At 42.9% G+C, this 24999-nt stretch overlaps 1 protein-coding gene across 1 annotated transcript in view; it reads left to right on the top strand.

Annotated features, from left to right (window-relative positions):
- The window catches only part of GCLM (glutamate-cysteine ligase modifier subunit), a 58354-nt gene extending 46726 nt beyond the window's left edge, over nucleotides 1–11628 (top strand). The window contains exon 7 of the mRNA XM_068239775.1: nucleotides 1393–11628. Coding sequence (XP_068095876.1) covers nucleotides 1393–1565 — 173 coding nt within the window. The 3' untranslated portion in view covers nucleotides 1566–11628. The remainder of the gene's footprint in view (nucleotides 1–1392) is intronic.
- The last annotated feature ends 13371 nt before the right edge of the window (nucleotides 11629–24999 follow it).

The following is a 24999-nucleotide window of genomic DNA, read 5'->3' on the forward strand; positions in this document are numbered from 1 at the left end:
GCCTTGAAGGAAATAAATATGGCAGCCTACATATCCTTCTCCTACGTTTTCTACATGGGATGCAAAGGTTCCTAAAGGCCAGCAACCACTCATCACAAATTGATATAATCAACCTAAATGAGATGCCAGGCAAAGCAAAGTTAAGACAGCCATGCCCTGGTTGATTGCCACCAGATCGACCAACAGACAGATCCCACTCCGATCAGAAACGGATCTAATGGCTGCCCATACACTGCAAACAGATTTTGAATCTATTTCAGCATGAAACCTATTCACAACCTGTGGAGCTGCCGCCTGCCTCGTGTCCCTGCTCCCCTGGCCAGCCGCAATACATTACCTATCCGCCGGCGTGATTCCCTGGGTCCCCGCAGTCTCTCACTACTTCCAGCATACTCCATCTTCCCTTCACTTCCTGTCCTGTCCTGTCACATGCAGAAAGTTAACATAAGAGTGCCTTCTACTGTTTTCACTTCCTGTCCCGTCCTGTGAGAAAGCGAAGTTCAGAGAAGAGGCCGGAAGAAGTAAGCGACAGCGGGGACTCGCACCGGCCGGACAGGTGATGTATTGCTGCGTTGGTCATCGCCATATCGAACGACGCACTCCCGACCCGCTGGCAATAGAGCAAAATTTTCCGCCTCGGCAGATCGACAATCTATTTTTGGTAGGAAATCGCACGATCAGTCCGCGTTTGTGTTATCTAATTCACACAGTGATCGAATCTGCTGTCTATCGGCAGGAAATCGCGTTAGTGTATGGGCACATTTTTAAAGCGGATACGAGATGAAAAACGAACTATAACAAGTAACTTGTCTATATATGTTATCTATAGTTTACACAGCATAACTAGCTGCAAACAGCTTCAACAGTTTATGATTATTTATTCCTGTGATAAAATGAGGGCAGCCATGTTCTGTTTGTCATATTGTCACAGGCTGAGAGCTGGAGATGCAATCAGCTTGCTTCTGTGTAAATTCAGTCCCCTCGCTTCCTCCCTCCTCCCCTCTGCCTCTGAAATCAATGGCTAGTAACACCTCCCCCTGCCTAGACTGAGCTCCTATAAGCTCTTGCTACTGTCTGAAAATGCCAAGGCACTCTGAAAAGCTGTGGGCGAGACTTGTTTAGTTTATAGGGGATTCTAGTATTAAAACAAAACAAAAAAAAGTATTTGGCTTGAGGAATGCCCTATAAACTATATGAAAGGAACACAATTATGCAATGAGTAAAAGTTTAACTCTGATCCACTTTAATCCTCTGACCTCCTCTACTCAGAAAATGTGCAAGTAGCAACCTGGGTTAGAAAAAAAATAGCTGTTAAAGCTAATAAGTACGAATTACGCTTTCAGTTCTTTCTCTCATCCAACCCTTTTAACATTCCCCTTTCTTGCCACACAGAAATCCTATCTGATGAAAGTTTTCAAGATGTGGTAAGAGACAGTGTCCAGGGGAGTGAAGCAGAGGCGTGGTCACCTTCGTGGGTACTCAGATACTCTGTCATTGTGAAAACCCGTGGAATTATCAAATGTAAAGGCTACATTGTACAAGCAAAGAGGAAAGCTTTCCACTAACGCTGTGGTGTACAAATGACTGACCAGCTTTACCTGATGCGCACAGTCCTTACGCATGGAAAGATTATTCCTAAGTCTAAACTACTGGCTGACCATTATTGCCAATATCAAAGCAGTACCTGCAGCCAGAATGTTTACAGGCTGAAGACTACCTTTTGGATAATGAAGAATGACCTACATATCCTAGACCACTTAAGGGTCCATCCTGTTCAGTGAAATCACTGTTGGAAGCAGCCCCGTTTTTTCTACTTTTTCGGACACTTCCTCTAATTTTGTTTTAAGTAATCTTTCTCCAATACTTAGTGATTAGGAATAGGCCTCAGATTCTTCATCTATAAAAAGCCAAAGTAAATGTTATTACTAGTAAAGACCCCTGGGATTTAAAACCTTATTCACAATAACCATATGCAGGTGCTGACTGCAACAAGAAGCTTCCTGTTATAGATTGCATCTTGCAATTAAAGTGCTTGGATTACCTTAAAACATACCGTTTCCACACAATGATCTTAATATAGACTGTCAGGATATGAGTAACAAAACTGCTGCTACTCAGAGGAGCAATGCAGTACTGTATGTGCTATTTGCTCCTGCTTTGTGCAGCTGCTTACTCATGCAAGAAGAGGACAATACTGTCTGTACTGCAAAGCACAGATTATAGCATTGAAAAAGTGAATGGGGACAAATTATCACCAGCATCAGAAAGATACCTATGGTCATTCACAAAGTGGAAGTAAACACACACATTCAAACAACTTCCTGTGTACTATTCAGTATATAGGAATAAGCGTGGGGACATCAAGTGGGCAAAAAGTAAAAATTCATGAAAAATATTAACATATTTTAAAAATTAAATTATATATTAACCCATGCTATTCCCTCCCCCCATAGTTACTAAAATAAAGCACTTGGGAAAAACCAGTGACGACTTCTAAAAAAAAATAAAAAATGTATGTATATCATACTATCAAATTGATAGTATGTCATGTTTATACATTTTACTGCATTGTGAATTTATCAAAACAAATGGCAGGTATTAATAAATGCAAAGCTGAGTACCACAGCAGATCCTGGGCAGTGGTCACTTACTGAGCAGTGGTGGTGATCCAAGTTGTTTGTTTGACAGGATAGTGGAGAGATAACAGATCCTGGGCAGTGAGCAAATGTACAGTACACTGTAACCACGGGAGACAGGGTGTAAGTGCAAAATGGGAGATGTGCAGATCCTTCTCCTCAAAGCAACGTGCTGGCCGCAATACACTATTTATTAGTAACCTTAGGGACTCAGCTTTTTTTTTTAATATGTATGTAATGAGGGTATGTTGCTTTTATTTGCGCAACTAAAGTCTTATAAGTATTGATATAGTATAAAGGAACCAAAACTGAAAAAATACCTTTATTTCCAAATAATAAATTGTTGCAAATTTTTTTTTACTAGGGACATAATTTAAATGTTGTAATAACTGGGACAAATGGGCAAATCCATTGTGTGGGTTTTATCTACAGTAGCATATTTTTATTTTAAAACTGTATTTAAAATAGAAAAGGAACTTTTTAATTACATTTATGTATGAAAAGTGTTCTATACGGTAGCAGTGAGACATGTTCATAGATGGAATTTTACTTTTAACCTCCCTGGCGGTATGCCGACCTAGCCCCTAGCTGCCGCAGGGGATCACATGGCCCCGGGAGGATTTTTTTAAAATAAAAATTGCACTATATTCTTCAGCTAGCACTTTGCTAGCTAATTATGTCCCCCAAGTACCTCCGGTCCCCACCGATTGCCCCTGATCACCGCCGTAATACGTACCTCCCCCCAGGGATCCCGCAATGGCGCAGCCTTCAGCTCCGGGCTTCGGTAAGGGGAGAATCGGGACTGCGCATGACATCTGACGTCATGTCCGATCGTCGCCATAGCAACAAGTGAAGCTGCGGCTCTCGAGGGATCGCGGACGGGTAAATATTGCCGGCGGCGATCGGGGGGTTTAGTTGTGTGCCGGGGGGCTTGGGGGACATAATTAGCTAGCGAAGTGCTAGCTTAGGCATATAGCGTAACTCTTATTTTTAAAAAATCCTCCCGCGGACGCAGCCTCTAAAACTGCGTACGGCCAGGGAGGTTAATCCTCTTTCCATTGTAGTGGCTGTTTCCCTGCTGTTTATGACAGCCTGCAGCTTGCGATGATATTGAGCTAGTTTATTCAGTATCGCTAGGATGCATGCACATCAATAGACTGTATGCCGAGTCTTATGATGGCCAATGGATGCTCAAAATTACCGGAAACAGAAGAGGACAGACCTAAAACTCCAGGGATACAGCCACTTCAGTGGTTCGCTGCTGGATGTAATTACCACTGGAAGCTTCAACAGCAGATAATACATGCATCTGAAAACTTTGTCTAATGCTTCAAATCTGAGTCTCTAAGTGGAACTTTAAGTTTTTTTTTTTCTATATTGCATATCCTTACTGGTTAGGGATAAGTGTTAGTGGCATATATATATTTGTCCTTCCTCGGGAATGCTTTTCTCGCAGAGGCAAATGGTATCATCTCCCTCTGTCAGTAAGAGTGAGTGATCCGAGCCCTGATGTCACAAGAACACTGTGGCTCGAGGGTTTGGAGGTCTGCTTGTAACCAGGTACTTAAATTCCTGGCCATCTGTAAAAAATAAGCCATGCCCATGAGATTTGTGAGAAATTAAATGGGTGAAGCTCTCTCGCTCTCATATACTGCTGTACAATATGTTCCCTGTTACAGGGAACCCTTAGGTGAGAGAGTTGGAGGCTCACAGGTTTATTTCCTCTTAAATAATGCACATTGCCTGGCTGTCCTGCTGATCCTCTGCCTCTAATACTTTAAGCCATAGACACTGAACAAGTATGCAGATGGGAGGTCGATGACAAATCTGACAAGATTAGCTTCATGCTTGTTTCAAGTGTGATTTAGACCCTACTGACAAGAAATATCAGCAGGACTATACCAGACAACTGGTATTGTTTAAAAGGGAATAAATATGGCAGCTTCCATAAGTCTCACACCACAGGTTGTTTTTAAAGTGTGGAGTAGTGGGCCATAGGAAGACTGAGCTTGCTGATTAGGGACTATCAGACATCAATGGTAGAGGGCTCACTAGCATCTTTTTCAAATAGAATTAAGTGATAAATCGATTTGCTTATAGTGGAAATACTTTTAACATTTACTCTTATTGCTCCCCATGGGTGTCAATGAATATAGGTGTAATAAAGCTCTTTTAAAAAAAAAAAGTTTAATAAGGCATCTTTTCATGTGTTTAGCCACTCCTCCCTGACATATTTCATCAAATAATTGTTTAACTGTATTTCAGCAAACTCCATCATGTACCACTATGTTTCAGGTGAGAACTCTGATCTAAAAATCCTTTCCAGGTCTGACCACTTGCTCCATGAGATGGACAAACGTATTGGGTACTGAGTGAGCAGCAGTGTGCTCTGACATTTTCCTCTTCCCCTTCCTTTTGGTCCTGACAGGCCACCAGTGGTCACCTCTCCTCTTGTTAAAGCAGAGCAGTGTTGCTTGCAAATCTTTGCCAAAATGCTATTTTCAATTCATATTCGAAAATCAATAAATTTAGCACGGAAACAAAAAATATTTTTACAGCGGAAACACATAAAACTATTTTACGTGAAAAATCTGCATTTTCCTGACAATGCAAAAAATATCAACTTTTTACGTGAAATGTTTCACTCGAAAATTGTATTTAACAATTTTTGTGAAAAATTAATGCAAAAAGAATATTAGCAGTTCTGCTTATCACTGAAGCAGAGTAACTGTAAAGAGGCTGTCCTGCATTTCACCCTCCAGGCTCCTCCCTCTGCTGTCTCCTATGCTCTCTGGTATCCTATGCTGTGTGATCTCCCTGCCGCTATTCTCTGGCCTTATCTGCATCCCACTCTCCATACATGTTAGGGGAGAAGCCCAGAATTTTTCTTCCTGAACCCACATGTAGGTTTCTACTTCTCTTCTGCCATCTAGTTAGCCAATCTGATGCAAGCAGACGGCCCCTTTAATGTGCACTGTAACATGGCATAGACTGCTCAGTGCTCCTGGTGTCTAATATTGGACTTGGCAACCTTGATAGATACTAATCGTACACACAATAGGCCTGACTATCTCTTCCTGTAATCTGACTGTTTTACATTTCTCACAGCACATATGCTCCAAGTAAATTCTTTTTATGATTCACATTGAAGTGGCATAGGTAGCTGTTGCTGCACAGTGTAAATATAGTGCTTTAAAGGTTAGTCAGATCCTATTGCCTCTATCTTAATCAATGTAAAACTTGCATATTATTTTGACCTTAGTGCTCAGATAAGAAAACCGGCAGGTATTTTTTAGAGCCTCCCAATTTTCTTTTTTCTCCTGGCTTCTTTGAATAGGTATTATTTTATTGGCACCCTGTATGTGAATGAGTTATAACAGATGCCCTATAAAGCTTGGCACACAGTTGAGATATTTGTTACCTGTAAAGTTCATTAGTTATCGTTTTGGAACAAACATCAAATAGACATGATGTTCTGCTCCTGGCCAGGCAATGTGATCTGTTCTATGGAGAGGGAAGGATGCTCAAGTCCAAGCTTTTCATAGACTGATGCTTGGCAATGCATGTGTTACCTGCTGTTGGTTTATGGAGATCTTGGATCAGCCTGCAGCAGGAACATAGCTGCAGTCTGAGCTTCAAAGTTACAGGCAGTCGGTGGGGAGGGGTACTCCCTGCACTAGCCCTGCAGTCATTTTTTTATATATTCCATTCAGATGAGCCTTACACTGTAAAGTATAGACCACCTTTAAAAATTCATGTAAATTCGCACAAACTATAAAAACCCTGTTTTTTACAATCTTTCAAAGTGGGGCTTAAATGAAATGTAAAGAGAAAACCTTTCCTAGGTTTAATTTACCTAGGGCTTCTTCTAGCCCCGATAGACTTTCTGGTCACTAGTCAACATTTCGCTCCCTTATCTGGCATAACCCTGGAAAGCGCCATGCACGGCCCCGGGCTGGGTGTCTCCTAGATCAGGCTCCTGTGGCCCGGGAGCATTCTGTGCCTGTGCAATTCGCAAAAATTGCAACTGCACATGGATCGAACGTCCAGCCAATCAAGGAGGAGCATAGCTGTGGCCGAGTAGGGGGATACAGCGGCTAAAGGGAACACCATGTAATGACAATGAGGGACCAGGAGGACTACAGGGGGCTAGAAGAAGCCCAACTTAATTTGCAGTTTAACAAAGTTACAGAGCTCAGTTCGCTTTGTGTCCCATGCATGGGTGCTGGCGGCACTATGGTGCATCAGGCTTGGGCTGCCACAAGTGTGGTGCAGTTTTAACTGCATGCAGTCCCAAAGCATTTTTAACATACCCTTTTAAGCAAGGGAGAGAAAATAATACAAAGATTACAATAACAAATTAGGGAGAGATTTTATTTAACTTAAGCAGGAGTTTTTCTTTAAGGGGCATGGCTACAGCAGTATTGATGAGCCCAACCATACTGAGGATTTGGCAACATTTGCCCTGTCTAGAGCCATACTGGGTCTGTCTCAACAGACATTGAGGGATGGCTGACAGGATGTAGATATTTGTACATTAGAAATGAGACCTGCAGAATATGCGCAGCACAAAGCCTGTAAGATGAGCTCTAGGATTATTTTTTTTTTAGCGTGCTACGCGATGCCAACTTATCTTTTGTCAAAGGGATCAGAATTTTCCACTGCGCTGTATCATGTTTAATCTCTGCTGGCCATCCTTTATGACCACTAATATCAGAGGAGCTGATACCGCTTTCATCATTCAAATCTGAGATGTGAGGGAAAACTGCAGAACAGATCAATATGACCTCTACTAGTAAAAATATTATTTTAAACCTTGTTTTTAGAAAATGCTGTTTTTTTGCAGGAATGGAAGAAGGGAAATGGGCTACTCTAACTTTTTATACAGAGCTGTAAACATTTGTGGCTGGGGCTTCCACAAGTAGAATTGGCTCTTCAGAAATTTGACAATGTAGTACCTTGGATAGGTTGGTAGGTAAGCTGAAGGTTGAATCACTGTATATTGCACTTTGTCAGAGATCTATGGAACACAATGCCATTCAGCGTGCTCTGGCCAATATGTTGTGACTCGGTCACCTATGCAATAGCCTGGAAAACCCAGATATAGGCATTTTCCTTACTTTCTGCAATCAGGATAAATAAAGCCTGCAGAATCTCTCATAACTGCACCTTTGCAGTGAACGCCACAGTCCACTGCACGGATCCGCAGTAAGACCCAGCATGGCCGTATATGCGGAAGGGCAATGGCCACTCCATAGACGCTGCATAATGCAGTTTTAGACCACCCTCAACCGTGCTAACTTACAACCAATCTCAAGTAAACTGCTACATTTGCATGGATGAAGTCTTCATACTTGATTGGGGGGTGGGGCATGGCTTGCCAAAGATTAATGCACTAGCGGTTTAAAGGACCACTATCGTGACACAAGTAGGCAGTTAAAAAAAATGTGACAGATGACAGGTTTTGCATTTCCTGAACAGCAGTTTAACTGCCAAAATAGCAAGATACCACCCGGCCTCCCTGATCACTTGCACACTATTATGTCAGTTAGATTTTGCAACTGTTGTTCAGGAAATGCTGTTGAAAACAAAGCCCTGAGAATCCCCCTTAAAAAGATGGACTGGCCCAAAACCTGTCATCTGTCACATTTTTTAACTGCCTACTTTTTCCGCGATAGTGGTCCTTTAAGAGGGTGGTAAAACATGGTTTTCACCCTCCAAACCATCCTATGTAAAGAAGGCTTTACTTTCTTACTGTTTATAATGTTAAAACTTTTAAACCTATATATAATTGTTTTATACAGACGATAACTGTGGTGTTAGAAATAAGTGTGCAGCACCGCACCAAAGCAGTTGAATGCATCTTGTTACTAGGTCATCAGTTAATGTGTATATATGTAGTTGGGTTTTTGTTTGCCTATATGCCTATAATATATGAAGCGGCTTTAAAGGAAAACTGTTTAGAGGGAAATGAAGATATGGATAGCAGAGGGGGAGGACAAGTGGGAAACGCCAAGCGACTCTGGTTGTTTTTTTTTGGGGGGGGGGGACAGCTGTACTGATACTAGACTTTCACCTTTGGCCTGCGGAACACCATGCAATTTTCACTTCAGATGCTACTCCCAAAGCAGAAATTGGGGAATATACAGCCATAGGCTCAACACACACCATACAATCTTGGTTGTTCAATCTTACCACTTTCATGTAGTAGAAGAGCTTATCCAATCAATCATTCAAGGTATTTTCAATCTGTTGGCCCTTCTACTACATAGATTTGGTAAATCTGTACAACCAAGATTGTATGGTGTGTGTTGAGCTTAACAATTGCCAGCAGCTAATCCCAAGTTCAAAATTGATCTGTTTCTCGATCAGAAGCAGATCAGATATGATGGGAAATATCTATTTAAATAACAGCTATCTCTCTGTGCATATGTCTTTTCAATTTGTTTTTAATCAATATCCAATCAGAAATCTGATTGGTGTTTGAATAACTCCTGTATGCTAACTTTCTTCTTTATCTGATTTATGTCCGCTCTGAATATTGGACTGATCACTTTCGAGTAAGAGCAGTAAATTGCATGGTGTGTACCATGCTTTAGTCATGAAGTGCTGTCTGGGTGGGGAAAATCTAGTGCATGTCTGTAGCTTTCCTTGAGCAGGATTGCTGGTGTAGTGACAGAATGTGCAGCTTCGCAGATTGTGCAGACCTGTTGGTACTGCGCATGCGCCTGTACAACGTGCGCGCTACGTCATCCTCCAACGCTGCAGCCGCGTGTATTAACACATAGCGTATAAATCATTACTGGTCCACAGCCCAGCGTGATGTCACTGTACTCCGCCCCTCGCCACCGTTCCTCTGCTCTGCAATTTTTTTATTTTTTTTTATTATTTCACATTTTAAACACTAGAAAGAAAAAAAAAATTGGCACCGCTAAGCCCCGCCCTCCACTGCCGCTCTGTTCCTCCCACCGCCGCCCCCGATATCTTCTGCACCTGCTTATTACTATATATAAACAATTTCTTTTAAACGCTTTTTACTGAAATGCCAGTGAAATTCTAAAGGTGGGTACACACAAGTCTTTGGAAAATGAAAGATCACAGACCAATTTTATCCCCTTCATGTAGTATGAGAGCCATACCTACAGTCTATTCTATGGAGCTGAACTCCCCATCAGATAAAATCTTTGCAAGATGCTGCACACATGCAAAAGATCAGTATCTGCAAAAGACCTGCAAAATGCATTCAAAGTCTGATATCTGCAGATCTCATATACACCTTGTTTAACAGACATTCATCTGCAGATCCGATCCACCAGGATGGATCTTTGGATCTGCAGATAATTGTCAGATATGCAGATGAATGTCTGTTAAACAAGGTGTGTATGAGGATCTGCAGATATCCTAGACTATGAATGCATTTTGCAGAAACTGATTTTTTGCAGGAACAGATCTTTTGCAGATACTAATCTGTTGCATGTGTACAACATCTTTGTTCACAGCATCTTGCAAAGATTTTTATCTGATGGGGAGTTCAGCTCAATAGAATAGACTGTGTAGAGTATGGCTCTTATAGTACATGAAAGGGGATAAAATTGGTCTGTGATCTTTCATGTTCCAAAGACTTTTATCTGATGTGTGTACCCACCTTTAGTGTTTCAATTGCATGTTTATATATATAATAAGCAGGTGCAGATGATATCGGGGACGGCGGTGGGAGGATATTGACACTGGCGGGGGGCGGAGGTAGGCAGACACGTTGATAAACTCTGCAGCAGCTGAAAGTCTGCATACACTGTCATTTGTCCAGTTCTGATGACGTGTAGATCCATTGCTCAAGCACGTGATGACGTTTCACTTCAGAGTGCTGAGCTGCATTCGTGCTGCACTATCTGTCATTACACCGCCAGTGGACCAGCACAAGTTCCAGTTAGACAGCACTTATATTTAGGGCCCTTTTCCACTAGCTTCAAGAAACAGGTTTCAGCCATTCTGCTGATTGCAATGAGCACCGTGATAACATGTAAATCGCAGTGCTCATTTTCCACTACTGGGGTTCGTTTTTTTTTGTTTTTATTTTTTTTTGCCCGATCGCAATCACTGACCTGTGCGATTCTCGGCTCGATTGTTTCATTCAACCGCTGTACACCGCAATCGTAGCAAATGGAATAAGCAGTGTGCGCAATTGTAAATGCAGTGCGCTTGTGATCGTGCCTGCTAGTGGAAAAGGGCCCTTGTTAAGTTTAAAAGTTGACAATAGTACTGTCCATCTATGAATTGCTTTAGGTCTTCTTTAAACAGTTATTCTCAGAGGCCTGCTTAAAAGCAAAACTGAAGCAGATTTTGTTTTATTTTTTTTAAGTCATATTTGTCTATGGAGAAGAAAGGCTCTTGATCCTATAGAGCCTACCCAATCCTTTCGTGGTGTCCTGACATTAAGCCCTTTAACTCAAAATAAGTACCGTATATGGAACTCTCAAGTGTTCTAATTAGGATTACTCCTACAGTTACTCTGTTTATTTTCAGGTTAGCTTTGAGAAAGATTGTGCTGTTTGTTTAATGTCATTTGCTTTGCTGAAGGAGGTTTTGCTCATCCATGTTTTCCAGTAGCATCCAGAATGCAGACCTGTGCTGCAGGCCCCTTCCCTCATGCAGTGTGGGAGAATATGTTGACAGAATGAGATGTGCTGTCCACAGCAGTCAGATTCTTCAGAATGACTCAGATGAGATTGCTGAGTATATTTTTGATAAATGTATAGAAATATATGTAAATGAGCAGGGGCACAGTACACATAATCCTAGTTACTGACAGAATGTTTATGTGGTAGAATGCAATCACTTTGCTAAGGAACCCTGTAGAATAACCAAACCTATATCTAATCTGTATTTTTACTGTCACTGTAGTAGACTTTTTTTTTTTTTTTCCAGGGTTTTTATGTAGACCTTGTCCTTGCTAAGAGAGATGATCTGAAAATAAATTGTGTATAATTTAAAATTTTTGTTCTGTAACTTTTTTTGTATAAACATTTGCTTATTAAAGAGCCACTAAACATCTGACTTTTTTTTTTTGTTTTAATTGCTCTTTTCTAACGTCTATTATTGTATTTATTTATATAGCACCAACATCTTCCATGGTACTGTACATAGTACAGAACAAATAGTGGGGAACATAGATAGTTGAGTGTTTGAAAACTTTGTACAAGCAGGAAATCCAGAAATACAAGTACAAATACATACAGTGCATCCGATAAGTATTCACAGCACATTACTTTAGCCACATTTTATGTTACAGCATTATTTCAAAATTCATTAAATTCATTTTTTCCTATGAATTCTGCACACAACAAACCATAATGACGACCTGAAAAATGTTCACTTGAGGTTTTGGAAAATATATATTAAAAAGTGATCACATGTACAGAAGTATTCACATCCTCTGCTCAATGCTTTGTCGATGCACCTTTTGGCAGCAGTTACAGCCTCAAGTCTTTTTGAATATGATGCCACAAGTTTTGCAGCCCTTCTCAATCTCCAAGTTGGATGGGAAGCATCGGTGCACAGCCATTTTAAGATCTCTCCTTAGAAGTTCAATCGGATTTAAGTATGGGGCCTGCCTGGGCTACTCAAGGACATTGACAGAGGTGTCCTGAAGCCACTCCTTTGCAGGGCCGGATTTAAGCCAAGGCCACATAGGCTATGGCCTAGAGCACCACAGGAGTAAGGGCGGGTGGGCAGCCGGCTATGCTGTGGGGGGGGGGGAATAGAGGGCCTGTGGCTACCTATACTGGAGGGGGGCCATCAGGCTATCTGTATGGAAGTGGAAGAGGGTCATCTGGCTTTAATACTAGAGAGAATGGGAAGAGGGGTGTCAATCTAAACTGGAGGGGAGGAGGAAGAGTTATCTGGAAACCTGTACTGGGGGGGGGGGGGGGAGAGGGTCATCTGGTTACCTACACTAGAGGGAAGAGTCAATAGGCTACCTATACTGGAGGGAGGGGGTAGGGTCATGTCTACCTATACTGAAAGGGGGGGGGCGGCTGCTGAGTGTGGCCTTGGGAGGTAAATACAAATCCGGCCCTGCTTCTTTTGATATCTTGGCTGTATGCTTAGGGTCGTTGTCCTGCTGAAGGATGAACCATCGCCCCAGTCTGAGTTTAAGAGCTCAGTGGCTCAGGTTTTCATCCAGGATGTCTCTGTACATTGGTGCAGTCATCTTTCCCCTTTATCCTTACTAGTCATTCAGTTCCTGCTGCTGAAAAACATCCCCACAGCATCATGCTGCCACCACTATGCTTCACTGTAGGGATGGTAATGGCCTGGTGATGAGTGGTGCCTGGTTTCCTCCAAACAGGACACTTGGCATTCACACCAGAGTTCAATCTTAGTCTTATCAGACAAGAGAATTTTTTGTTTCTCATGGTCTGAGTCCTTCAGATTTCTTTTGGCAAACTCTAGGCGGGCTGCCATATGCATTTTACTAAGCAGTGGCTTCTGTCTGGCCACTCTACCATACAGGCCTGATTGGTGAATTGCTATAGAGATGGTTATCCTTCTAGAAGGTTCTCCTCTCTCCACGAAGGACATCTGGAGCTCTGACAGAGTAACCATTCTTGGTCACCTCACTTAACTAAGGCACTTCTCCCTCGATCACTCAGTTTAGATGGCCAGGGAGCTCTAAGAGTCCAGGTGATTCGGAACTTCTTCCACTTAAAGATGACGGAGGCCATTGGGATCTTCAAAGCAGCAGCAATTTTTCTGTAACCTTCCCCAGATTTTGCCTCGAGACAGTCCTGCCTCAGAGGTCTACAGACAATTCCTTTGACTTCATGCTTGGTTTGTGCTCTGACATGAACTGTCAATTGTGGGACCTTAAATAGACAGGTGTGTGCCTTTCCGAATCATGTCTAATCAACTGAATTTACCAAAGCTGGACTCCAATTAAGCTGCAGAAACCTCTCAAAGATGATCAGGGGAAACTGGATGCACCTGAGCTCAGTTTTAAGCTTCATGGCAAAGGCTGTGAATACTTATGTACATGTACTTTCTACATATTTTTTTTTTCTTAAATTAGCAAAAATTGAAGTAACATTTTTTTTTTTTTTTTTTTTTGTTCTCATGTTATGGGGCGTTGTTTGTAGAATTCTGAGGAAAAATAATCAATTTTGGAATAAGGCTGTAACAAAATGTGGAAAAAGTGATGCACTGTGAATACTTTCTGGATGCACTGTACATTGATGAGTGGTTTGAGACCTCACCAATACTGGTACATGTTCATATGATACATTACATCAGAAAAAGAAACACTAGGAGGTCCCTGGCCTTGCAAACTTACAATTCAGAAAGAAGTGGTTTTGATACATTAGGAAGAAGACTCTGGTTAGCAGATGAGGCAGTAAACCTCCAATGCCTATCTATAGCAAATGATAGGCTTATCTGAACAGGTGTGTGTTTTGAGAGAAGGTTTGAAGATTTCCAGACTCGTAACTTGACGGATTGGCTTTAGGAGAGCTTTCCAAAGGAGAGGTGATGGTCGTGAGAGTTGGCAGTTAAGCTAGAGGACAAGAGGGTTTCCTGGGAGGCGTGAAGGTTCCAGATGGGAGGGTATCTGGAGATTAGTGAGGAAATGTAAGAAGGTGAAAGCTTTGTATGAAGAGTTTAAACTGGATCCTTTGGGTAACAGGTAGCACTTGGAGAGATTGGCAGAGGGGCTGGATCAGAACTTCTGTTTTATATGAAGTAAAATGTATTTTCAAGCAAGCTTCCTTCTGCACACCGCAGAGCATGCAGGAAGAATGTGATTTTTAGTGCACCCTTTATACTGAATTGGGCGGCAATGCATTTGCACAAAAATACAGCTAGCAGCATATTAGGCCATTGCATTGCAATTTACTCATAGCAGGAGTGCTGAGAAGCTGATTGGACAATAATCATGTGACAACTGTCATGTAAAATCCGTGAAATGCAACTGCAAGCAGAATTAGGATGTGACCTTATACCAGCCCTGAATAAGAAGACCTCTATAAAATGATACAGCATAGATATAACAATCTTACACAAAATAAGTCTTTTAAAAGATGAAGTGGCCATAGTGCTTCAACATTAGTCTGCAAATGGTGGTCCAGCATGATACCTTCAGACAGCAGATTATTCCATATATTTTACAGATAAATTGCCATTGAGACTGGGCCAGTCGGACCTGTTAAAGCCAACAAACTTGTACCAGTATAGAGGTGAAATGTGCAGCTGCTTTGCCTCTGCTCACTAGTATCTAAATCCATATTTAGGTACAACAGCACTCCTGAAGGCCAAAACAGTGGTCCTTTCTTCTACTAAGCTAGTAGCTGTGAATGAAGTTTGTCTATCCACCACCAGCAGGTTTCCATGGTTACACATATGCCTGATCCTCCTCCAGAAATAGCTCATCCCAATAGATCAGGTTTTTAGATCAGAAATGTTGTTCAGGTGATGGTTCCACACTAATACATGCACCCATAGACGCAAACCGGCTGATATTGGTTGACCAAAGAATCACGTTTATGGGTACATTTATTAGCTGCTGACGTGTTCACACTCTTTATAGCCAGTTAACTAAGGACATAAGCAGATTCATTGATTTACTGCTTCATGTACAATATTACCTGATGTACATCGTATTAAGTTTTAAGACCACATAACTTCTGGGCTCTGCCTAGGAACAGCTAGTTTACTTACTTATTTATATAGCGCCAACATATTACGCAGCACTGTACAGAGTATATATTGTTTTGTCACTCAGGGCCCTTTTCCACCAGCGCGTTTGCGCTGGCTGAATCGCAAAAACGCAAACCGCTAGCGATTTTACAATCACTACGGTTTGCTTTTTAACATAGGAATCGCGGTAGGTCATTTCCACTACCGCGATTCGTTTTTGCCGGGAACGCGAACGCGCGGCGGAGCGATATTTGCCGCGATTTTGCTATGCAGTGCATAGCATAGCAAAATCGCGTCCGCGAGCGTCGGGGAATCGCCGGTAATTGCGATTCAGCAATCGCTAGCGTTCAGCGTGAACGCTAGCGATTGCTAGTGGAAAAGGGCCCTAACTGTCCCTCAGAGGGGCTCACAATCCAGTCCCTACCAAAGTCATATGTATTGTATAGTGCAAGTATCATAGACTGAGGCCAATTTAGGGGGTAGCCAATTAGCTTATCTGTATGTTTTTGGAATGTGGGAGGAAACCAAAGAACATACAAACTCCTTGCAGATGTTGACCTGGCTGGGATTCAAACCGGGGACCCAGCGCTGCAAGGCGAGAGCACTGCGCCACCGTGGAAATTAGTTAATACTACAGGAGTTATAAAATGGCTTCTCAATGTTGATTTAAGCTGCAAAGATAAATGCTGTACTATTTGCAACATGTAAATGTAAAATACCTGGTGGTTGATGTTTACGGTTTTATCTTGCCAGCAGAATAGAAGTTCCTTCTCCAGCATCGAAGAGATCACCTGACTCCAACCATCTCCTCCCTCTGTGTGTTAGTTAGGCCCAGTTCACATTAGCGTTTGCCAATGGAACCGGCCGTACGGTTCCGTGGTCAGTTCCGCTGAACGGACAAAAAAATGCTGCAGGACCCAATTTTCCAGACCGTTTCGCTCAGCGGAACAGAGCCGGAAGGTTTTGCAGCATATAGGAACCAATTACAACACACTGGCTGTAAAACAGGCCTTTTCACCGGATCCAGCTGGCCTGATCCGTATGTCCAGTTCCGTAAAATAACGCTAATGTGAACTGGGCCTTAATATGATTTGTGCATATAGGGAGTGTCTGACTCCTGACCTTTCCTATCTCGTGGGTGATTACCTCTTGAGGGAGGGGTTTGAATAGTCACTTCTACAATATGTTTGCTCTGGCACTGCAAAAGGGAATGGAGGATCCAACAAGGCAAATGTTTTAAATATACTCCAAAATATAAAGGAGTGCAAACTGCAAAGAACAAAATCTTATTGCTAATGAATGCAAATTTACTATCATATTAAGGGCTGGTTCACACAGACGTTTTGCTGGCATTAAACGCAGCGTTTTAAAAGTAACGTGTTTTTAGGGATCTACCGCCCTCCCATGCAAGTGAATGCAAAACAACAAACAAACACAGAACATTTATATCGCGCTTTTCTCCTGGCGGACTCAAAGCGCCAGAGCTGCAGCCACTAGGACGCGCTCTATAGGCAGTAGCAGTGTTAGGGAGACTCGCCCAAGGTCTCCTACTGAATAGGTGCTGGCTTACTGAACAAGCAGAGCCGAGATTCGAACCCAGGTCTCCTGTGTCAGAGGCAGAGCCCTTCACCATTACACCATCAGCCATTACACTATCCAGGGAGTGTTTAGTACAAGCTTTTGCAGGCTTTCATTAAAGCTTGGCAGTTGATCCCAGCGTCTCATCTCAAAAGCAACATGCAGCTTCTAGAAGGCATTTGAAAGCCAGCAAAAGCCACTGCAAGCCAATGAAAGTCTATAAAAGCCAAAGAAAGCCCATAAAAGCCGAGCCTTTCTGTATATTTCCTGCTAAAGCAACCAAAAGCCCAGAAAATGAAACACTCTCCTGAAAGCCATTAAAAGCCTTGAAAAGACATTAAAAGCTAAGCTGTTAAATGGTGGCATTCTTGAAAAAAAAAAAAAAAAACAGCGTTTGAACGAAACGCTAAGGAGAACCTCAGCAGAAGCCCATGTAAACCAGCCCTTTTTAAAAATAGGTAATTAAATGAGGCTATAACACTATAAGTCCCTGCATAATGTGGGTGCATTGCCTGGAGACTGAAGCGAGAGGGATATGGAGGCTAGCATATGTATTTATTTTTAAACAATACCAGTTGTTTTGCTATCCTGCTGATAACTTTGCCTCTAATACTTTTAACCATAACATTGACCGCCTCCTGGAGCCGTTCACGCTTTTCAAACCGTAACGGATCCGCAGGACATTAATGCAGCCATGTAGATCAGCATAACATTCAGGCAACTGGTATTATTTAAAAGGAAAAAAATATGGCAGCTTCCACATCTCACTTCAGTTGTCCTTTATGGGACAAAGACTACATTAAAGCGGGAGTGTCACCATAAAAGTGACAACTGGCTGAAACTAAATAGAGACAAAACTGAAGTTTTTCTGATCGGAGGGCATCACATGACAACAAAACACCTTAACTTGCAGTCTTCACCACTGGGAATAGGAGGCACGGATCTACACAGCTCTGATCATTTGCGTAGCTTGAGAGTTATAATTGATGGGGATTTAAACTTCAGAACTTACATCTCTGCTGTGGTGAAATCATCTTATTTCCACCTGAAGAACATCACAAAAATCAAGAACCTCATCCCTTCAGAAGATCTACCAACCTTAGTCCATGCCTTCATTGCATCCTGACTGGACTACTGCAATGCTCTCTACACTAGCCTTCCAAAAAAGGACTTGTACCGCCTAGAGCTGATACAGAATACTGCTGCCAAACTGTTAACCAACCAACCCCGTCACTGCCACATAACGCCAGTCCTGCACTCCCTTCACTGGCTACCTATAAAATGGAGGGCCCTATTCAAGATCAGCCTACTGACATTTAAATCACTGAATAATCTGGGCCCTGGATACATGAAAGAAATGCTACAGCTGCATAGTAATCCCTGCAATCTCAAATCCACAGGTTCTAATAATCTAGTCATACTCAGAGTCCATTTGGAAACCTTTGGTCCCAAAGCCATCTGTCATGCTGCTCCTACGTTTTGGAACTCGTTACCTCAGCAGATCAGGACAGCTTCATCCCTGGACGTGTTTACATCTGGACTGAAAACCCACCTGTTCAGTTTGGCATTTGCAGAAATATAGCTTTTGTTGTGTGAATATATAGTTACATAGTTACATAGTTATTTGGGTTGAAAAAAGACATATGTCAATCGAGTTCAACCAGAGAACAAAGTACAACACCAGCCTGCTCCCTCACATATCCCTGTTGATCCAGAGGAAGGCGAGAAACCCTTACAAAACTTCATACTACTACCAACTACTGAATCTGAGAGAGCCTAAGCGCTTTGAGTCCTATGGGAGAAAAGAGCTATAGAAATGTGATTGTATTGTATTGTATAAAAAAATCAATTTTCAACAGCAACTGGTCTGAGTGTATTAAGTGATAAAGATGCTAATCCTGCATTCAAAACTTTTTCTGCTGTTATGATTCAGTTATAGGAGCACTGGCCCTTTAGTAGTCAGTGCCAAACAGTTGCGTGCTGGGGGTTATTTTTATCTATATTTTTATCTATTCCTCCTCTTCCATTTATTTCCCTGCCAACTGCTTATCTGAAACACAATCCCCTGCTCACTTGTGTTTACAAGCAAGGCTGAGGTGACAGCGATTGGAGGAGAAAAAAAAAGTAAAGGGCAAAAATGACATCAGGATTTAGCCTCAAACTGTGGGCAAAAGACATGGCCCCCACCGGGACAAGAATTCTCTTCATTTACTATATAACATTCACTGAAATCAAAACGTGGACAGTACAATACATGTAAGTAGATCAAGTATTTATCTACTTATATATGTGTTTTTTTTCCCCTGGCATAGTATGGCTAATCCTACTGCTTTAAAAACCTGTGTGTAACCCTTCCCCATTCATTCCAGAACCTAAAGCTTACATTATTCTCTTTTGAACATAGCCTACAGTGGTGGCTGAACATGCTGATATTAATTCCTGTGGGCACTTTAACAAGTATATAACCTTTGATAACATCCTTTATTGGGTTTGTGGTTAGTGATCTTAGTTAACTTTGTTAATTATTTACACAACTCCAAAGATTAAACCTGTTTAGCTAGGCCTGCATTTTCAAAAGGCTGCCGCACAGGAATTTTCGTCTTTTAGTTAAAAGTTGAATGCAAAAAAATTAAAAAATTTAAATAGGCGAACCATAAAGTTGGCCCAATTAGGCCTTCTTTAGGTGGGACATTATGCCAAGATTTATTTTATTCTAAATGTGTTTTAATGGGAAAATAGGAAAAAATGTGGGAAAAAATTTATTATTTTTCAGTTTTTGGCCTTTATAGTTTTTAAATAATGCATGCTACTGTAATTAAAACCCATGAAATGTATTTGCCCTTTTGTCCCGGTTATAAAACCGTTTAAATTATGTCCCTATCACAATGTTTGGCGCCAATATTTTAATTGAAAATAAAGGTGCATTTTTTTCAGTTTTGCGTCCATCCCTAATTACAAGCCCATAGTTTATAAAGTAACAGTGTTATACCCTCTTGACATAAATATTTAAAAAGTTCAGTCCCTAAGGTAACTAGTTATGTATTTTTTTTAATTGTATTTTTTTTTTTTTTAATTACAAAAAAAAAAATTGGGGAGTGTGAGAGGTAAGGAGTTAATTTTGTGTGTAAAACTAATTTATTTGTATGTGGAAAAATGCTTTAGGGTGTAGTTTTACTATTTGGCCACAGGATGGGCACAGTAACATTTTGTTTATGCAACCTGCAAGCGTCCGGAAGGACGCTTGCAGGAAGTACAAAGAGGCTGGGAACTTTTTTTTTTTCCCACAATGATCGCGCTGCTTATCGGAGAAGCAGCGGATCATTGCGGGGCTAAGATCAACGAACGGGAATGGATCTTCCCGTTCATTGATCTCCGGGCGAGCTGCTGGTGGCGTGTTTACAAGCGGGAGTGCGCGCAAGGGCGAGCAGGAGCGCGGGCAGCGGCGGGAGCGCGGAAAGTACGCATTTCTCCGTCCCTGGTGGTGAAAGGATGGAAAAAGGGACGGAGAAATGCGTATGCGTGGGGGTAAAGTGGTTAAAAGCCGGGGTCTTAGTTCACAGAAGAATGCATTCTTATGCTTAGTCACCTATACTGCGCAGAAGTACCCAGGTAAACATACAGGTAGGTGTCCTAACTCTGGCCCTGTAACATGCATAGTGCAGACATGCAAACATTCATTGCATCAAACCTATCTAGGGATTAGGAGCACAAATCCTGACGTTTTCTAGCCACACCCCCTTCAGCACCTCCCTTTCCTTAATAACTTATTTAATGTCCTAACTAGAGGCGATGTGCCTGGATATATATGTCTCTCCTTCCCCTGTATGTGTTTTTAGTCAGCATACACACAGCTTATGCTGGTGTATGTGCATGGTGCACATGGATACATTACGTTAGCTCCCTTGTGCAATTGGTAAGATGCGCTATCTGTCCCAGGAGAGGACGTCAGGATTTGTGCTCCTAATCCCTAGATAGGTTTGATGCAATGAATGTTTGCATGTCTGCAGTGCAAAACAATGGCAAATTTAATCGAATTGAATCCCAATCGGACATGTCGGATGAATCGAATCAGACAAATAATTTTATGGTGTACATGGGGCATTAGAACATATTCAAGAGCTTGTTAAATATGTTCTCGTAGTCAGGCTCCTGTCAGTGTACAAGCATATCCACACTGCAAAACCAGAAGTATAACTCGCGTGGTGGCACAGAGCCAGTTGTGCGCGGCTTTTTCTTCCGTGTATGTGCAGCTTCATGCTAATGCGCAGACATGGGCCATTCTTGCATGCACACGCCCTACACAGGTTGTTGCCCCTACATAGTGTGGCTGTACTCATACACAGGCGAGAGCGCAGCTGCGAGACATTAGAGGGTCTTAAACCATGGCGGAGGGGTCAAGGAGGATATTAGAGGGTCCCGGCCCATGGAGGACACGAGGAGCCTCTGGACCATTCAGAGGCTTCTCATATGGACCTTTTTTTTTTCCAAGTCAAAGATTCACCATGCATGACTATCCAGTGGCGTAACTAAGGAGCTGTGGGCCCCGATGCACTCTATACATAACAATTGATACGGCGCACCAAAACCTGCCAATGGCAAGTACAGTGTCAGAGGTGCAAGAAGGGGATGGGGAGCAGTTTGTTAATGATTACCACTATTCAAAGCATCTATAGAAGTGATTATTATGAGCACAGGACCAATAGAGAGCTAAAACTGTAGTTGAGGTAGGGCCCTTCGGGGCCCCTGTGGTCCAAGGGCGGCGATGCGATCGCTACCTATGCAGCCCCTATTGCTACGCCCCTGTGACTATCACAGGCTGCTAGGCAGATAAATCAATGACTATGGGCCCGTTCACACTGCACGCGTTTCCAGACGCATTTTGGAAACGCGTGCAGGTGGCCAAAACGCACGACATCAGACATTGCATAGAGTGCAATGTCTGATGTTCACACTGCATGCGTTCCGGACCTGTGCGGTCCGGGAACGCATGCTGCATGCAGATTTTTCAAAAACGCGTGGCTGTCCCATTCACTTTTCAGTGATGGGATCAGCCACGCAACGCACACAAACGCGGATGGCCATGCGTTCGTACGCGTTGTGGTCCGCACGCGTTCCGCACGCATGGCCATCCGCATTTCTGATCTGAACGGGCCCTAAGGCTCAACACACACCATACAATCTAGGTTGTTCAATCTTACCACTTTCATGTAGTATAAGAGCTTATCCAATCAATCATTCAAGGTATTTTCAATCTGTTGGCCCTTATACTACATACATTTGTAAGGTGTATGTAGAGCTGTCAGTATCACCTGGTGCACACCAAAACCCGCTAGCAGATCCGCAAAATGCTAGCAGATTTTGAAACTCTTTTTCTTATTTTTCTGTAGCATTTCACCTAGCATTTTGCGGTTTTGGAAAGCGTTTTTGGTGTAGTAGATTTCATATATTGTTTCAGTAAAGCTGTTACTGAACAGCTTCTGTTACAAAAACACCTGCAAAACCGCTCTGAACTGCCGTTTTTCAGAGCGGTTTGCGTTTTTCCTATACTTAACATTGGAGGCAGAAACGCGTCCGCAATCCAAAATCTGCAGCAGCCTGGGAGTATGCGTTTCTGCAAAACGCCTCCCGCTCTGGTGTGCACCAGCCCATTGAAATACATTACCCAAGCGTTTCCACATCCGCAAGTGGATCGAAAAATGCTGCCGAACCGCTCTGGTGTGCACTAGGCCTGAGAGACTGTAGAACCTGTTCACACTATCTGCAGTATTGAATGGTGCACACACAGCTGGAAGTGAATAAGGCTACCTGGGGGGCAGAGGCGGGACAAGGTCCTTCAGCACCCAAGGCTGAGACACCAAAGTGCGCCCCCCCATCCCTCCCACCCCAGCCGTCAGACACTGATTGCTATTAGACTAATAGGTGCCACAAGGCCCCCAACCTCCCCAACACCTTAATCTCTAGTTATCTGGCTTGCAGTCACTGTCTTGTATCCCCTTTTCTTATTTCTTTCTGTTTCAAACACAATTGTGAATGACCACTGAATGAATTGTGCGCCCTCTCCTACACTGCGCCCTGAGGCTGGAGCCTCTCCAGCCTCTGCCTCGGCCCGGCCCTGCTGGGGGGGGTCATATTGCCCACCACAGGTGTAGGCCAGTTGGGAGGGAGGAATGCAGTGAGAGCTGTACGGAGGACAATTTGGCCTAGACGCATTTTCAGGGGCGTCTCTAGCCATTTTGTCACTCCAGGCGAGAAATCCTGTGGCACCCCCCCCCCCCCCCCCCCGTGATTGCCCCCAGTCCCATACCCCACACCCCTCATGGTGAACACCACTCCTGTGGTGAACCCCACCCCCAAGACCCCCGAAAATCATAATGCAGCAGCGTTTCACCAGAAAATATACTTATTGCGGCATGGGTTCGCCAGAAAATAGTTGTTATGCAGCAGAGCATTTCACCATAAAATATACTTATTGCGGCATGCACTCACACACACCACACACAGTACACACACACACTATACACACACACACACAGTGTATACACACACACACACACACACAGTACACACACTGCACACAACATACACACTATACACAGTACACACACACACTTTAGACACGCACAGCACAGTACACACACACACACGCACACTATACACAGCACACAGTAGACATACACTATACACATACAGAGATAGGAGGAGTGGAGTGAGACTGAGAATAGCCTGAGATGGAGCAGTTTATCTGTATTGCAGTCCCACATTACACAGAGACTAGTTGCTGGTAATAGGACTGCTGTCCCTGCCAGTCTCTTACACAAGTCAGCAAGCAGCCCTCCTGGAGTCTAGGGACTGTCAAAACTTTTCAACCTGTTTAAGACCTTATCTGCACTTGCAGTCATTATAACAATGGGGAGAGACCAGACAGATTTTTTCCCACTGACCCTCCAGACGAGTTCTACATCATGCTGTGTATATTTACCAGCTTGCCTGCCCTCTAATTGCACTTTTATCAGCTAGCCTAGTGTTTTACATTGCCTTACATCAACAAACCTGAATACAGCAGACACAGGACCAACCCTAAATCATTGAATGAAAGGCGGCCTGGGGGGGAAGTCAATGCCTGGCTGCTACACAGTCTCTACATCCGCGCAGTTACCAGTAGCAGAGAGAGAGGGACTGAATTCTCAGGAGTCGGACTCAGGAGCTGATGATGCTGTACTCCTCGGATCCCTGACTAGGATGAGTGCCTTCTCTCACTGACTCATTACTGTGGTTCTTTAAATCATTGAGCTGAAGTCCAGTCAGCCCCGCTGCTGCTGCTGCTGTGTAAACTGACACCTGAGTCAGCTGAGAGGCATTTCTTTTCTCACTACTCAGTGCAGAAGCGCCCTTGCCTCTTCCTGTCGCCTTAGGCGAAAATTTATAGTTGCCTAATGGCTCAGACGCCTCTGCACATTTTGCTGGTGAGTGGCTGGGGTAGTCAGGACTCTAGGAATAGAATGTTCACTCGGCCACTCAACATTTTCAAGGGGGAGCGGTGCTTTTTTTAGGGTGGAGACCAAGCCCCACTTAAAGGGAACTTTAACTGAGAGGGGTATGGATGTTTCCTTTTAAACAATACCAGTTGCCTGGCAGTCCTGCTGATCTCATTGACCAAAGTTGTGGCTGAATCCGACACCTGAAACAAGCATGCAGCGAATCCAGTCTGACTTCAGTCAGAGCACCTGATCTGCATGCTTGTTGAGGGGCTGTGGCTAAAATTATTAGAGACACAGGATCAGCAGGAGAGTCAGGCAACTGGTATTATTTTAAGAGAAAAAAATCTACATCCTTCTCAGTTAAGGGACAGACTAACCAGCAAGCTCATGGTGAACCAGAACTCATTGGAGTATGTGAGGGGCTACAATGGTCCTAAAAGCCCCCTTACTAAAATACTAAGGAAAACAAAAGTTTGCTTTCTTAAAACAGAAAGAATTTGCAATAATTCAGGTTGGAGTGAGCTTGAGATGTCTCCCAGTGCATCACTGCTGAATATATGCAAATTAACCATCGTTGCCCTTAGAAGCTAAACACACCTCCAGAATCGCTGGAATGCAAT

The sequence above is a fragment of the Hyperolius riggenbachi genome, chromosome 6, assembly GCF_040937935.1.
Source record: "Hyperolius riggenbachi isolate aHypRig1 chromosome 6, aHypRig1.pri, whole genome shotgun sequence".
In the NCBI taxonomy this organism is placed as follows: domain Eukaryota; kingdom Metazoa; phylum Chordata; class Amphibia; order Anura; family Hyperoliidae; genus Hyperolius; species Hyperolius riggenbachi.